This window comes from Salvia hispanica, chromosome 3 (assembly GCF_029641045.1).
Source record: "Salvia hispanica isolate PSC_SH4W2 chromosome 3, Shi_PSC_v1, whole genome shotgun sequence".
NCBI lineage: Eukaryota > Viridiplantae > Streptophyta > Magnoliopsida > Lamiales > Lamiaceae > Salvia > Salvia hispanica.
Genome location: NC_142694.1, coordinates 17,780,125 through 17,796,988, shown reverse-complemented (window position 1 = coordinate 17,796,988; position 16,864 = coordinate 17,780,125). Strand labels below are relative to the sequence as shown.

The 16,864-nt window shown below is 35.1% G+C and overlaps 1 protein-coding gene across 9 annotated transcripts; it reads right to left on the bottom strand.

The window, feature by feature from the left end:
* Positions 1 to 2,950: 2,950 nt before the first annotated feature.
* Positions 2,951 to 15,238, bottom strand: LOC125214026 (uncharacterized). 9 transcript variants are annotated; one of them, XM_089067570.1, is made up of 20 exons: positions 14,963 to 15,238; positions 14,627 to 14,752; positions 12,153 to 12,262; positions 11,607 to 11,765; positions 11,251 to 11,316; positions 11,068 to 11,157; positions 10,679 to 10,981; positions 10,398 to 10,495; positions 9,713 to 9,748; positions 9,454 to 9,574; positions 9,132 to 9,368; positions 8,299 to 8,394; positions 8,121 to 8,186; positions 7,948 to 7,986; positions 7,744 to 7,878; positions 7,007 to 7,368; positions 6,435 to 6,528; positions 5,505 to 5,696; positions 4,928 to 5,042; positions 2,951 to 3,487 (listed from the first exon to the last, which is right to left on the bottom strand). In XM_089067570.1, the coding sequence occupies exons 3-19, from the start codon at positions 12,249 to 12,251 to the stop codon at positions 4,944 to 4,946; spliced, it is 2,292 nt and encodes a 763-aa protein (XP_088923696.1). In that variant the 5' UTR covers positions 12,252 to 12,262; positions 14,627 to 14,752; positions 14,963 to 15,238; the 3' UTR covers positions 2,951 to 3,487; positions 4,928 to 4,943. The 9 variants fall into 9 exon arrangements, with proteins under 9 accessions (XP_088923696.1, XP_088923698.1, XP_047970826.2 ...); XM_089067572.1 differs by having other exon boundaries at positions 14,627 to 14,671; XM_048114869.2 differs by lacking the exon at positions 14,627 to 14,752.
* Positions 15,239 to 16,864: the final 1,626 nt, after the last annotated feature.

The following is a 16,864-nucleotide window of genomic DNA, read 5'->3' as shown; positions in this document are numbered from 1 at the left end:
GGCAATGTGAAAAGTAGAGTGAAGGATGTGAAAAATGAGAAGGATATATGAGTATTTATAGGGGTTGTCTCGAGATTAAATATGTAATGTGTTTGGTTCATGAGATTGAATCTCACAATTCAATGCTAAATGGATAATCATGGAAAAATTAGTCATAGTCAATCCTCTCCAACTAAAATAGTCTCACAACTCAATCTAAGATTATATCTTGGTATTATTTTTAAACTAATTAAAAATCAAAGAAAAGGAATTGATATCGTGGCCGCCGCGCGAGCCACAATATTGTGGCAGCGAAAACCGCCTGGCGGCCGTCAATTCAGCTCTGAGGGAGGCAGGTAGTCGGGCGGCTACATGGTTTCGAGAATCTGCAATGCAGCCCCATCGGCCAGCCGCCCCGAACGGGCTGCATTGTGAATGCCCTTAACTTTCTTTTAACCTTATTATTCCGTTGTTTAAGATATTTTTAGTAAAATGCAAGTAGGATTTTAAAGTGATAGCACTTATTCCTTCTATATTTTGTTTTCTTATTCTTTTAATAATTAGTGTAATCGAATATAAGCATGACTGTATTAAATTTGAGTAGTTCGATATCATTGATTCTGTCTCCCCTACTTAACAAGCCTATCTATGATTGTTGTAGAATTTGATATGGATGATCATTTGAATTATTTGACTCCGATTAATATACCTCCTTTAATAATAATAATAAGCGTGGCATTTTAATAACACTGATAATCGACTAATAATTTGTCTGTTCCCAACATGTAACCCTTTCAAATTTGAATACAATGGATTCACTTCTACACAATGTGCATACATACCTAAGTCCACAAACCATTTGTTAAATTCTTCAAATCCTTGTCCCACATCGGCTTGGTGATGATCCTAACTTCTCTATATAAGTGTGAATAATTTTCCCTCTTATGAGGCCTTTTAAGGAGTGAGTGGCCCATTTCTAATATGGTATCAGAGCATGGCCCAACTCGATCATGGTTTATCTCTTTATCTCTTCTCTTGCCTACCCACGTAATATGGAAGTCCGATGTGTCATTCCGGCCCACACGTGAGGGGGCGTGTTAAATTCTCTAAATCCTTGTCCCACATCGGCTTGGTGATGATCCTAGCTTCTCTATATAAGTGTGGATAACCCTCTCGATGATGGTTTATCTCTTTATCTCTTCTCTTGCCTACCCACGTGATGTGGAAGTCCGATGTGTCATTCCGGCCCGCACGTGAGGGGGCGTGTTAAATTCTCTAAATCCTTGTCCCACATCGGCTTGTTGATGATCCTAACTTCTCTATATAAGTGTGGATAACCCTCTCCCTTATGAGACTTTTTAAGGGATGAGTGGCTCATTTCTAATACCATTATTTTATTTTAGCTAAGAGTAATGAATGTAAATGAACTATTGTTTTTACTTTGGCCAAAATAATGAATGAGATATTCAAACTTTCAATTAATACATTATTTGAATGATAATTACAATTCATAATTTTAATTGCCATCAATCATACAAGCCTATAATTTTGAAGGGCATTTATGTATATATAGATTAGTTAAAACATCTCTATATTAATAAATTAGTACTTTGTTATTTATATATTATTTCTCTAAATTAATAAAATTCTATGGTCACAAGTCGCAACAATTACTTTATAAGGGTTTTACCATATTCTGAACCGAGCAACGAGTAAATTACCAACTTATCATTATGATTTTCGGCATTGCTAAGAAACAATTAATTTAAGTAGTATGTTGTAAGTTTTAATATTTAATAAAGATTTAAATAAATTTATATACATAAACTATCTTAATACTAGATTTTATCCAAATTTAACTATATTTATAGTGGTATGCAGACAACTCCCCTACATGTCACGTTCCTAATTCAATTGTATGAGGTTTTTGGTTAACAATCAAGTTGTCTCCTACATTGGTTAACAATCAAGTTGTCTCCTACATGTCACGTTCTTAATTTATATTTCAACACTTACAAATTTTGAACATAGTGCTATACTATGCTTAGACCAACTTCGACAACTATATTTTGATTGCTGCTTTCAAAATTGTCATGCACGACAACGTACTAACTTTTTTCAACACTACAACTACAATAAGGCACGTTTGCATAATACTCCCTCCGTCCCTTTGTAGTAGATGCATTTCTTTTCGGCACGGATTTAAGAAAAAATGTTTTAAATGAGTTAAGTAAAAGGAGAATAAAGTAGAAAGGAAAAAGATAGAGAGATGAAGAGAAAGTAAAGTATTTTTTGCCATAAAAGGAAATGACTCAGCTGTGGGACAACTCAAAAAAGAATACGACTCAGCTACAGAGGGACGAAGGGTTTATATGTTTTCCAACTAAGGTCATTCGAACATTTGCAATGAATTATTAAACATGAACAAGAGGTTTAAGGCGCACATACGTGGTTGAAAATATTTGAGAAACCATTATATTACAAGTCTTTGCCTTGGTTACATGTGTAGATCTTGTATCTTGCCTTATATTGAGTTTCACTACACATTTATCTATCTTTAAGCATTTTGTTCTTCACTTTCTAACACACGTCTTCAAGTTAAGTGATTAGTCCAAGAACTTTGGCAAGAAATATACCAGTCAAGATATATGCAAGTTGATCATCTCATCTATAATGTATGATAATTCTACAATCCCTACTTCCACAATTTCCTTAATAAAATGTCTCTCTCTCTCTCAATACGTTTAATTGGTTCGATTATGTTGAATCTGTTTCTCCAAACATTTCATTTTTTGTCCCGTATATTTATTAACAAAAGCTGAACTAGATTATTCCAATTAGAAGCTTGACACAAACTAAAGTAATATTTTCTTTTGCTTATATATCTGCATTTCCAGGCGACTTAATTTGTCTTCAGATACTAATTTGATGCAGAATCTAAATTCAGCAACAACAATCAAACCTGAACAGATTACAAGTAAAGTTTAAGTTATCTTATCAAGTTACCAATTAAATAGGAGTAACTGAAATTGGGGAGGCTTTTATTTTTTCAACAAAATCTATCGACCTTCACTGCTTCACAACAGTAGTTTTTCTTAATACAAATCCCTCTTTGGGTAAAATAACCCGTTGAAAAGTTCTCAAATATTTCCACATATGCTTTTAGCTCCCGGCATGTCTGCAAGTTACCGCATAATCAAAAGGCTAAACCCATCCACACCGGTGCTCAAAAAGGAAGATAATCACGCGTCGCATCACAAGACGTTCAGTTCAGAGAGCACTCTGCACAGTTGTGATGAGATTTCTTCTGTCCAGCAACTGCTTCGTTTTCCAAGATTCGGTGATATGTTACATTTCCAGCTTCTGAAGATGGACAACTTTCTGAGTATTTACATGCACAAGCAACCTATCAATCATACTGAGAAGAAGATGCCGATAAACGATCTTGCAACGAACTCTAAGAGACGAAACCAGATACAAGTTGATGAGTGAGTCACATACTACATCACTGCAAAGATGTTCACAATACAAGAAATCAAGCATTGCAAGGAAAACCCCAAAGGCTAAATGTTTGGTGGCCAATTTAGTTCTACTTTCTGGGTTAAACTAGTTGACATCACATGCACATATAAACAACAATTCTGAACATGGTCATGGTGGGTATTGCCATAAGGAATAACACCATTTTGATCTGAAAGACTGCATATAAAACAGTCTCCACCTCAAGAACAATGTCGAGTAAAGTGTATGAAGTAAACCTAAAAAGTAAATATACGGATGTCAAATCGTATACAAGTGAGTACAGGCATACTTCGGGAATTCCATTTGAAACTGAAAAAAAGAAAGATTGTAGAAATATTCTATTGGGATTCTATTGGCCATTGCTTAACTGAACGGACATTTTATATCAGCTAAGCTTTAACCAAATTCAGGGTTCAAAGTCTCATGCGATTTTCTACGAATAAAATTATGAATTGCATTCAGCTTAACACAAAACTCTCTCTCTCTCTCTCTCTCTCTCTCTCTCTCTCCCTCCAATTTATCCACCAAATAGCAATTTTAGTCTTCAAATAGCAAGCTCTCAGCTTTCAACTTGACATGCTGCTAAAATTCAAGTCTATTCCCTCTGTGTACATTGTTGGAAGAACTAGTCATATTCACAAAAATAAGAATGTATAGCCTAGTAGTTTTTTTCCCTTTAAAGATTAGCAATTTAGGGTCATATAAGATTGATGAATGGACTGAGCCATGATTTCATGCTACTTGATATATTTTGAAGTAGAAGGTCTGTGAATAAAAATGGTTAAAGTCGTGTGTCTGCACGCACATGCACAAGCAGAGACACGATCTAGCAGTAAATTAGATGACTTGTTGAATCACATAACCATTTTAGTGTGATGCATACTAAATTTTCCTTTCTCTCAAGAAAAAAAAAACTTTCATTATAAAATCGAAAAGAAGAAATTACAAATGGATGAAAAAATCATCGTCTGTTAAAAACATGTTCCAATGCTAAAAAAAGTTAATAAAACTTCAAGGAAGTTACAACAGAAATGAATTCGCGGATGGGATTTCTAGAATTCCAAAAGCATCATATTCTTATGGTAAACCCCTAAGATTAACTTAATGGACCATCAAGGAATCAATCATAATATTTGGATAGGGACATAGGAACATCTCAATTGGAATAAACAATGTTGGATTATTCCAACAGTTCTTGACTTTTGAATTTCTGTTGGAATATCAGTTAGAATTTTGAGATTCCAAATTTCCAATAGTTAGTTATGATATAGTACCTCTTTTCATTCACTCAATTATTTTCGATTGGAGTATGTCATGGCAGTATTGGCATTTGGCAGCTTGTAACCTATCCTAAATTTTATTAGAATCCAATTTACATCAAACTCACATACAAGATTTTTAGCTTAGGCTAGGAATGTAGCATCACCTGCGAAATCAATTCATCACCTTCCCTGCACAATTCTGTAGTTAAGGATAACGTCTTCAGATTTCTTCCATATGTAAGCCCGAACAGTGGCCAAGCTCATGTCTGGAGGTAAAACCTAGAGCATCACTAGAGAAGTTAACATGGGAGAAAATGAAAACCTCATGCTTCATCCATATGGAAATGTACCATGAAATACACTCCAATAATATTTCATATAATAAGAGAGAGAGATCTGTCAATAAAAAAAGAACTGGAAAAATAGCATTTGAATGTGAACAGAAAACTGCAAGTAGAGGTGCTAATCTGTGGGTCATAAAGACATCAGCGGAAATGATCAAAAGACCATCTTTCAACTATCAGGCCTTTGGAATATCGAAATCATAATATTGCAAGTTCAGGGGCAGTGATGCAAAAACAGCCTTTCAAGATTAAAATTTTCAATAGAGCCTTTCCAAACATAATGCACCGTAAGCTTTTCTTCCGCGAAATTTTTTAAATTTTTTTAGGTATTGAATAAAGAAGGTAGCTTTTCAGATGTGAGTCAGTTACTCAATCGCATAAAAGGTGAACTACTTGCCTGGTTATTGCAAAGAATCTCAATAGAAGGCCTAAGTTTTTGCCAAGGTTTCAGCCCAGATCGTAGTGAACCATCTCCTACAACTGGATGTGGAATCTGGCCTCCAGGTGCATTCGGAACAAAAGTTCCATCAGCATTCAGATTATCCATTGGCTTGTCAAGAAGCATCTTTTCTACCACATAGTTGACAACCTATACAAACAAAAGGCAAGGAAACAGGAAACTCTAAGATGAGCCAGTATAACTATTTGGGATCGAGAAGAAGAAAAATAAACAATGGGGCTGACTAAACTTATTTCCATGCCACTGCTACTGCACTAAGATTCCTTCACCTAGAACCTGTTATTCTGTTAAAGCTCAAAAAATTTTCCTTGGGGCAATTGAATACTTAATGGAGATTCTTATGAGGTTTGTCTAAAAACCAAGAAAGGCAGAACATTCAAACGTCACATAGTGGGTGGTCTTTAACTGGTGGTCTTTAACTGCCAGATTATATTACCAGCATAATTTTAATATTATTGGAAGACTTGTATACATAATGCATCAATGTCCAAGTAGTTGTGGACAATAATATCGAAACTATTGGAAGACAATAATTGTTAGATTCATAGAAATCACCAACTAGGAAACTAGCATAAAATTCACATTTTTCTATTGCAAGCATAGTCACTAAGACACTAACTGAGATAGATCTGCATGGTCAAAATTAGGAAGTCTATTTATGTTTCATCTATTTATGGACAATAATATTGACATTATTGGAAGACAATAATTGCTAGGTTCATGGCAATGGCCAACTAGCATAAAATTTTCATTTTTTTTTGCAAAACAAGTCTGCACGGTCAAAATCTAGATGTCTATTTTAATTTCATTTAAAAAATCAAAAGTACTCAAGAGACTACCCTTAAGGTATCAAGTAGAAATTTTTACCTTGTGTATTCTCAAAATGCGAGGAGCACTTAGTTTCCCTTGTGTGAGGACTTGAACATTGGAACCTTCACATGGATGCAGATAGAAGCTACATCTGCAACAGCAAACAAAAATACATGGCATTCATACAACAAGAGAGCAAAGACAAGCCAACTATATTTGCAAATCACTTGCTCAAAATCGTATAAAGACATTTCAAATAAGGACAAATCAAGTTCAATGTAGCTCTATCTCATTTTAGTGTTGAGTAAAGACAAAACCACATTCATCAAGCAAACACAAAAGTTTGGCAAGCAAGCAGGGCTCACAAGTCATCTGCTCAAGTGCATGAATGAGTTCTCGAGAACTGACGATATTACCAAGGCTAGCATCTTTGAACAATTTATTAGGTTCTAAGATAGTAAGTTCACACCAATCAGGATAAGTTTTCATGACCAATGGCATGCAGCTTCAGACCCATTTTTAACAGACTTCTGACCTTGCATAAAACCACATTATATAAAATAGGTTCCTAGCAGCAGCCTCAGAAATGCACAACAACCAATTTAAACAGACAAGAGGATTGACATTACTTGGTATTTTCCCTTGGAGGAAGGCGATTATTTAGCACACAATCAAGAACCCACCAAGGCAAGTCTTTCTCATCTTCAGTTCCATCTAAGTCAGTAATTTTTTTTCTCCAGGGCCCCCCATGAGAGCCTTCAGTAACAATGGAAGGAGGGGAAGCTGCTAATAATTCGAAGGGTGGATATACAGCAGAGTCATTCTCTGAATTCCCATCTCCTTCTATTCGGGTTAGAGTTAAAGTTTTTGTAGACATTTCCTTTCCTGTGGGAATTTCTCCGTTAGCTGACGCTTGAGATCCAAATCTCTGCCTTCTTTTAGTCAACCAATGTGCCAAAAGCCCTTTGAGGGTTTCTCTAGCCAAATTGACCTACATATTATTAACAAAGGACGATTCAACTTAGTTTCCAACAGTAACAACTTGGAAGAATAAAAGATATAGAAAGTTTGTGCATGTTTATCGATTATCATCGCAATGAAAAGAAAAGTACCATAAGGATCTTATTATCAAAAAAGGGTGATCCAAGGAAAAATATAAGCCTGAGAAAAGTTTAATGGTTCATAGAATGCTATTGAATCAGAGAAAATATGCCGAGAGAAAAAACGTTTTGTATTTTGAAGTCAGTCATAGCTAAAACACTAAAGGTAAGCAGAAAAAATCAGTAGGGATCTTTATGGTTCGGAGGGAGTAGGGATCAAGAGATAACATATATACATAGATATGTTTGTGAGTGTGAGAAAATACCTTGTCATCCTCCGGTTTCCCAGCAATCCCTAGATCTGCAGAGTACATCTCAGCAGAAAAACATTGCGGTGTGTCTAAGTGCACAGACAGACTCCCAAGCCTTGTATCTACTGTGAACCATGTTGGAACATTCACCTGAATAGGGCTGGCTAATAAGTCAAAATGCACAAGAAAACATGGGAAATCCTAACAAGAAGTACATACCATCTCAAACAATTCCTCTTTCTTCTTTTCAAATGAAACCTGAAAAACCAAAACAAACAAACTCAGATAACATGGAACTGGAAAATACCAGAGTACTAACAAACTCCCACCAGACCTCCCACTGAAACTGCTAATGTAAGAAAGTCATAAGGTAGTACATGCACATCACTGACCTCTCCGTAATTTTCTGTGACCAAACCTCTTGTGATTTCCCACAACTTTACTGTACCACCAGTGTCCTTGAAAACGTAAGATTGAACAATCAATTAACTGAATCAACAAGATGAGCAATAGCTGTAGGGAAACTGCAACAGCAGGTTGAGGGTAAAAAAGGAATCAGCATCAAGTTACCTTTGTCAAGACATGTCTTTTATTATTTAAAATCTCATGTTGCACTATAGCCGAAGTTCCACAAATGGTGAGAGACGGTTCCCTATAAACAGGAACCTACAGAAACTTAAATAGTCAATTGCTTACTTTGCAATATTAGTACTGAATTTGCACAAGAACCTACAAAAAATAAAAGTAATACTAAAACCTTGATTACATACAGATCATGAATGACATTAGGAAATCTTTTTTGTTTGTTGGTACATAGACAACATATACAACTCAGTGACTCACTATGATTACTAATTTGTCAACTCAGTGACTCGCTATGATTACTAATTTGTCAACTCAGTGACTCACTATGATTACTAATTGTCTTTTATTCTAAATTTTGATTATTAACAGTTCAATATGGAGCTACTATTACCATAAATAAACTGTGTCAGAATAACTGAAAAGCAAAAGGAATGTTAAGTAACATTTCAACCCTCACTTTTGTTTTTCCCAACATGAAGTGAAAAACATTTAAAACCATTATTTCCCTCCAAAATATTTTGCTCTCTGTCCCCATAAGTTTAATAGAGTTCTCCAAACATTTTGCATAAATCATTTCCCAGAATTCTTCCCCTCCCCTAAAACATCCACAAAAAAGCCGAAGTATTTTACTAAGTAACCCATCATTATCTAACTATACAGAAAACGTTCCGGTTGCAATTTCCCTCTGCAAATTTGTGAAACCAAAATCTGAAGGAAAATTGTTGCATTTAAACAGAAATATGCGTCCAATTAATTCTTATGTTGACACTGAAAGCTGAGAACTGTCACTAAGAGAAGAACATAAATATAAGACTCACAGGTGTAGAACCTTCCAGTGAAACCCTTGCCCTTGAAAATGACAAGTTGCCAGCTAAAAATGAGCCACCTCTTTGGAATACTTTAAGGGGATTATGCGCTTCTGCAGGCCATCTATGTACAGATGAATCCGTTGTGGAAACCCATATACCATCACCGTGCAGTTCCAATTGCAATATAGGATGTTCTTTTGAACATACTAATATGCTTTCTCTTGTTGCCAAATCAGTTAAATACAACTACAGAAAGAGGTAAAGTTATAAACAAAAGCAGCACAGTATGGGGTGGTCGTATAATAATAATACTAAAGTTAGCCACACTCACAGAAAGGTCCCTCCCACCACTATAAACATGACTGAATGATGGAGTAGCTGCTAATGCCCAGACAGAGTCTGTGTGCACAGCATAGGAATGAATGCATCGCTGTTGAGCAAGATCCCACAACCTGTGAAATTTTCAGCCAAAATATTATAGAAATAAAAGAATGAACATTAAGAAACGCATGGCCATACCATGGTTTATAATGACACTAGTTTCATGAATGATGCTTCCAGTAGTAGGTAAATGCAAAGATGCCACGTACCTGATCATAGAATCAGAGGAGCCGGATAAGCAATACCTGCAAATCAACAGAGGTGATATGCATTATATATTTCAACATTTGACATGTAATCGAAGGTCACAGTAAATGCAGGTTACTAGAAGTTCAATAATTCGAACCAAGTTGGCGCACCTTGTGTTGTTTTTTATTGCGACAAACAACAAATAATCAATGGGAGCAATCTCTGCTAAACAAATATTTTGGCTTTACTAGTGTCTGGAATTCATGCAACAGTACTTTTCATGACAACAAAAGACCAACGTTCTAGTTATGGAAGAGTGCCAAAAGAAAAATAGAACTTCAACTTAACTAGGTCCTAAAACAACACTTTGGATTTTGAAAAGAAGACTATCATCATACGAGCAAGTTTCATGTTTTCTTACAACACTAAGTAGAACTATCATCCCACTATGACTGAAATATATATTCCAAGAGTAAATACTCGCCCCTACTACTTTTACTAACACAAGTACACAACTTGATTACCAGCTTTGAGCTAAACATGAATTTCAAGGGCACGTCTGCTACAACTTAAGTGAGTACCCACACCAATTTAAGAGTAATTACCAAAATTGGCGCATTTAATGTTTGTCGGTATAAATATTTGCCACAAGGCTGATATCACAGAACCCTGAAAGTACGCTCAATGGAGGCCCCCTCAACTAACCTGCCTGTAGAATCCAATAAAAGCGCCCTTATGTTATCTGTATGTCCTCTTAGCTTCATGGTTTTAGAACCTGTCCTCGGGTCCCAAACACGCACAACCTAAGAATTTCATCACACAATATGGATCAATTAGAAAACTGTTGGTGAAATAGTAGATTAGAATGTCATCTGGAATCAACACTCCGGGGAATTGAAAAGAAGCATCATTTGATTGATCTTTCCCATGAGACGAATTAAAAACTATATATTGATCAAAATACCAGACAAACAACCAGAGCTCACCTTCTCAGTTCCACCAGATACAAGAAGTGTTCCCCGGTCATTTGTTGCCAATGCATAAACTGACTCTTTATGGCCTTTTGCAGCAATGGGAACATAGCCTTGAGATTGAGTGGCGTGCACAGAAATGTTATTACTTGAGTTGATAGGACGAAGACTAGTACTCGGCAAAGATCCCAAACCATTAGTACTAGTTGAACAATCATCTGCATTTGCATCATTTGATTTGGAAACGGGATTTAGTGAAGCTTCCAGATCCCATATAAAAACCTCGCCACCAAGGCCTCCAGAGGCAAAGACATTGCTCTAAGCATAATAGAGAAGAATCATAAACTTATGCCTGGCACAATATCATATTCTTAGAATCTTAATGAATTTGGCAGAAAGACTACATTTTTTTCTGCTGCTGCCAAGCAAGTGACATAGTCAGAGTGTTGGTGAAATGTCCTCGCGCATATTCCATCAGACAAGCAATTCCATACCTAATATTAGCACCACATAAAAAAATAAATTGATAAATTCATCATTATTAAGAAAGAGAACATCATCATGAAATAAATGCAAACTACATTCACCTTAACAGTACTATCAGAGGAGCAAGAGACCAACGTGTTACCACCTGTCAGAACTGCATCATTGACCTGCCACACCAACAAAAAACTCCAAAATAAACTTCTAAGAAGGTCATATAATGCATTAAGTCATGGACTCAAAATATCAAGCAACAGAAAAATGATAGTCTATAAATCTATATTTTGCTCGACGAAACCAGTTAAATATGAGCTAATTAAAGACCACATAAGGAAGTGACTAGTCAGATTGGGAGAAGATATCATAGACCTCCAATCCTATATTAGCTTCTCTGCATAACCATTACAAAATATGAAAATGGTAAACAATAGACTTAACCAAAAATGAAAGAAACTTGTACCCAATCAACGTGAGACTCAAATGTAGCAGAGAAAGTAGCAGAATCTTCTGATAATGCCCATCTCTTCAATGTTCCATCACGACTACCAGTGAAGAGATACTCATTACCTTCTTGTTCTGTAGATTTTGATAAAGCCAAGCAGTTTATGCCTGCACAGTGCTGCAAATAAAAAATGTGATAGATGTTACTTATATAGTCAACATCACTGAAGCAAACCAAACATATTATATAGAAGTGGTAATTTTAGTAATTATTAATTTATTAACAGTATTCCCTGTTATATATTCCTTTTTGGCAGAAAAAACAGATTAAGATAGGTTTGATCAATTACATTCCCCGTCAACATTTCTAAGCCTTGTAACAAGATGATATCACAAGGAGTACACTTTGATAAAGGGCCAAAAGACACATAGAGGAAACCGAGTCTGGCTATATTCACAGTTACGAGAAAAGCCCATAAAACAGAAGCTCGATGCACCAGCTATACTTCTCTTATCAACGACAATGAAAGGGACAGAATTTTATCTGAACTAAAGTGAGCATTACCTTTGTATCATCTGCATCATTTAATACATATGTTAACCTCTTTTCCTTGCGAGTACGAACTGAATTGGATGTGTTTCCTGAGCTGCCAACGCGATGCATCACTGGAACTTCTGAAGACATCATAAATAATGATGCTACTTTTGCTTGATAATTTGATTGACAATTGAAATTCTACTACCATATTAGACTAATTACAAGATAGGCTAGTGGCATTTTAAAACATGAACTAGACACTAACAAGTAATTGCTTGCTTTTCATAGCTAATTACACTTTGAAATGATCAATACATAATATATTCATTGAAAAAGTACTGCAAAAATAGAAAGTACAAGCGTTTCCCTCGTAAACCAGCTTGCAGATTATAGAAACTAACATTATTACATTATTACTTTATATTGACAAACTATTAATATATTCATATATGATATATAATCTCCAATAGGTGTTAAATATTACCCCCTTTATCCAACTTGACCTGGCTTGTATTCCTTTTCGGATTGTCCCACTTGACTTGGCCAGTTTCATTTTCGGGCAATCACTTGCACAACATTCAATAAGTGGGCCTCACACTTTTAAACTACCACATTACTCTCCTAAATAATTGTGCCAGAAGAAATGAGCCGAGTCGGACGGTACGGAAGGAGTATACTATAAACTTAAACTCCACATATTTATTAATGTCTATATTAACTATTATATTAAAATATTATGTAATTCATGCTATTATATTTAACGAATATAATGATTATTGAATTTTGACTACTGTCATTATCACTTTTTCACAATAAAAAAGAAAAGAACATATGTGACAATCTACTGAATATTAGCCAACTTTATTGCAGTCAGTTGAAAGGGGGAAAAAAAGATGTTGAGCAACCACCAGCCCATGGTGCTCAGGATAAGCGCTAGAAGAGTATTACGTTTCTTGTTGTGGTTTACTGGAACTTCTGAACTTCTATTTTTATCTTTTGGACTTATTTCACCAGAGATAGATAGCATTCAGATACAGAAAATGAAGAATAACTAGGAAAAGGGAAAATTAAAGAAGATGCTAACTTTCTTATAGCCAGTTGCTTGGATAATATATGGTCAGAAGACTCAAAAATAAGTAACTGGAACTGGGGGGTTTCTCAACATAAATGATCAGGAATTGGTCATATTATTATTTAATTTCATCTTCATTTTTTGAAACATGTGAGCCATTAGCATCTATGCTCAACATAAAACCTGCAGAGCCTTAACAACCCAATTATTTAATTTCATTACTTTCTCTGTATCATATCATTTAACCATAAAAAGGGGAAATGAATATAATTAATGTGAGTCATCTGACTGCTTGGTTCAATATTAATCAGCTTTATCCATGTCACTAATGGTATGGAGCAACCAGCAATCTGTGCTGCTCAAATTTAGCACTTCAAAAAATTCTAGCATCAATATTCTTTCAGTTGTGTGCTTTTGTTGCTGACGTCAGTAACATGTGGATCCTAGGAGAGAGTTACAACTTCTCAAACATCTGATGCCAATTGCCAACTGTTAACTCTATTTCAGTAATTTTAAATTGGTTGACAGCCATTCTTTCCTTGTGATATTAATTTTTTCCATATGTCCTAATTAGTTGTGTTTATTGATCTAAAAAATAGCATGCTCCAGCTGTGAGGGGATTGATAAAGAGTACTTAGATATTTGTGTAAGGTCAGGGTACCACTATGATAAAGAATGCAGTCGTCCTTCATAATGAATCGAATGAAAAAAGTTGATACAGGTAAAAGCAAATAACCCAAGTACTTAAACTACCAAAGAAAAACTGTAAGGTATTATTCTAAAATCAAACACTCAAAGCATCCCCACAATGTATTCAACTTCAAGGAAATAACATTAAATCACTCAGCCCTTGACAGGCTATTTCTGAGTCTGATTGATCCAGCTGAGTTTTATGGAATATAGTTAAGTTTTTAAGAACCCTCTAAATACCATGGATACTCCATTCACAAATTTCTTTTGATTTTCTGATTGAGAACGAAAACAAAATAAAACCTTTAATTTACTCTGAAAAGGAACTCTAATAATAAGCATCATAGCAGTAACAATAAAAACAACAAGAATAACAAAAATAATAATGCCCATAGAGAAATAAACAAAAGGATAGGCATTCGCATTTTTGTAGGTTAAATATTTTAATTTTAATGTTTCTATTAAGGCTAGAAAGTTCTTCAATTTCCCTTGTTTTGGCTACAAAGTTCGCTACAATCAGGCAACCAAAAAAAAATGAAGGTGCAACTAATTAGACTTACAATGGAAAGAACAAAGAAGGGAACTAATCCTAAATGAGGTAATAATCAATAATATTTAATGAATGACTATCACCACGCAATACATTATTGTAATGGTCTCTAAACCTTTAAGTAAATGTAACTTCCAGGATTAAAAACGACATATCATATACATAAAACGGTAAATTAAATTGCCTTACCTGTGAATGAAGATTGAGTGAGCCAAGTGAAAGAGAGCCAGAGTGCTGAAAATTAAGAAGAAGGGAAAAAAAACGCACTACGACCATTGAAGACACTGATCATTTAAAGTCAGAGGAAACTCCAATCTAGAAGCCAATTTGCAACGATTTAGAGTGAACAATCATTACAGAGAAGCACATAGCATTCGCAGAGACTAAACAAAGGGCAGGAAACACAAATAAGAGAGAATGAAAAAAAGACCTAAAGAAAAACTGTCCGACAAAACGATCGCAATTGAACAGACTGAGGAAAAACTCGAAATAGCACAAAAATTGAACTGATAAAGAAAGAATTGCCTGTTCTGTTGGTTTGGGCGGCGGAATTTCCAAGTAGAGAACGAGTCAGCGCAGGCAGATTCGTAAGCCGCGAGGTAGAAGATGGCAGAGAAACAGGTGAAATAAAAGGAAGCACGGATACTTCGAGCTCGGTAAAAAGGAGCGAGCTTCGGCGGTTGGAAGGGGCTGCGGCGGTGGAGGACGACGGGGTACAAGGGGGACGGAGAGTGGATGGGGACGAAATTCTGAAGATGAAAGCCAAAAAAAATCCCCAATTTCGTTTCCAACAATTTTTAATAAATTCTTCAAAACAAATAAAATTAATTTAATTAATACTTTACACATAAAACTAATTTATGATTTCCATATAAGTCAACATGTGAAACGTGCTTCCAAGTGGGGAAAATTGTTATAGCGTTTTAATTTATTTGCTTAATCCTTAGATAGGTATGGAGTATATATGTTTTGTTTTATTTTAGTTTTAGATTTAGTTTTATGAGTTGATTATATATCATGTACTCCTATAAAGTAATTTGGAAGCTTAAAAGGAAATTATATATTGGAAAACGTTACTTGGTTTTTTGTCTTCCAGTATCATACTTTGACGACTTATACTAATTAAAAGGATAAGACTAATAAAATTGTTACACTTTGCCATGTTTGTTTACAAGTACTACGATCTTCACATATTATCAATATCTTGATAATATTTGATTAGAATTAAGAATGTAGACATAGGCTCTGTTCGGTTGAGCTGACAGTCCCTGACTGCATTCCTTCTTCTTCTTTAATCTCACGTTCGGTTGGTGAGATTGTTCTTTTTCTAGGCCCGTCTCTCAACCGCGGCCCGCATCTAGGCCCGTCTTCCCAATAGATTTTTGGATCTTATCTCGCGACTACCCATCTGGGGCTGACCCCTCCGATTATTTAATCTCACCGTCTCCGCGCTTCATTTTGTTCTACATTCTCTCTCTATATGTGCATACTTATCATATTTGCATCTGTACGTAAATATTGAGGTGGGAATTGAATATTGACTATTGAGTTACATTGGAATTTGGATATTGTAATTACATATTATGAGTTATTACAATTTTTTATTAAATAGGGGAACAAAAATTGTAAAGCTGCTATTGGAAAGTAGGTCTTTGATGATGAACTGGTATTATTGCTCCTAATTAAATTGCTTCACAATAATCAAATAAAATAATAATTATTTTTATTTAATTAATTTATTAGTTAATCATTTAAATAATTTGATTTAATATTTATTTATAGTGAATTTTTTTTTTTTAATATTAATCTTATTAACAAATAGGAGTATTGTACTAAAATTATCTTGACAACCAAACAACCACATAACATCCTATACTATTATAGTCTTGGATAAAGCCCATCTCCACTTATCCCATATTGTATCTCAGTATTATTTAATCTAATGAACCGAACGCCACCATAGAATATATATTGTTCTCACGGTTCTGGCGTTAAACGCCTCCCCTAGCGCTTCAACTTTCGACGCAATTATATTGGCATGTTAAGGATTAATTGATTCATATCAACAAGCCACCTCATTTCTCTATATTTTCACTCCAAGAAAAATTCTATTCCTATTTTAGTTGTTTTCTCTTCTCTGTACATGGTGCAGAAAAGAAATTATACCTTCATTCGTGGATTGAAACTCCAGTCTCATTTGATTCATAACTCATACTCCATGTTCTTTCTTGTTTCTTTGCAATTCAGCAATGTCATATTGTTCAAAACTCTAACGTCGCTTCAGTTCCCTCTTTGTGAGTTCTGACCAAGTGGTATTTCGTGATTCAGTCCAGATCATCTTCTTCCTATCTAGAATAAGTGGTCCCGCTTTTGATTTTTCCTATGAATCGATTTATATACCATCCCATTGGACTATACATGTTTTAG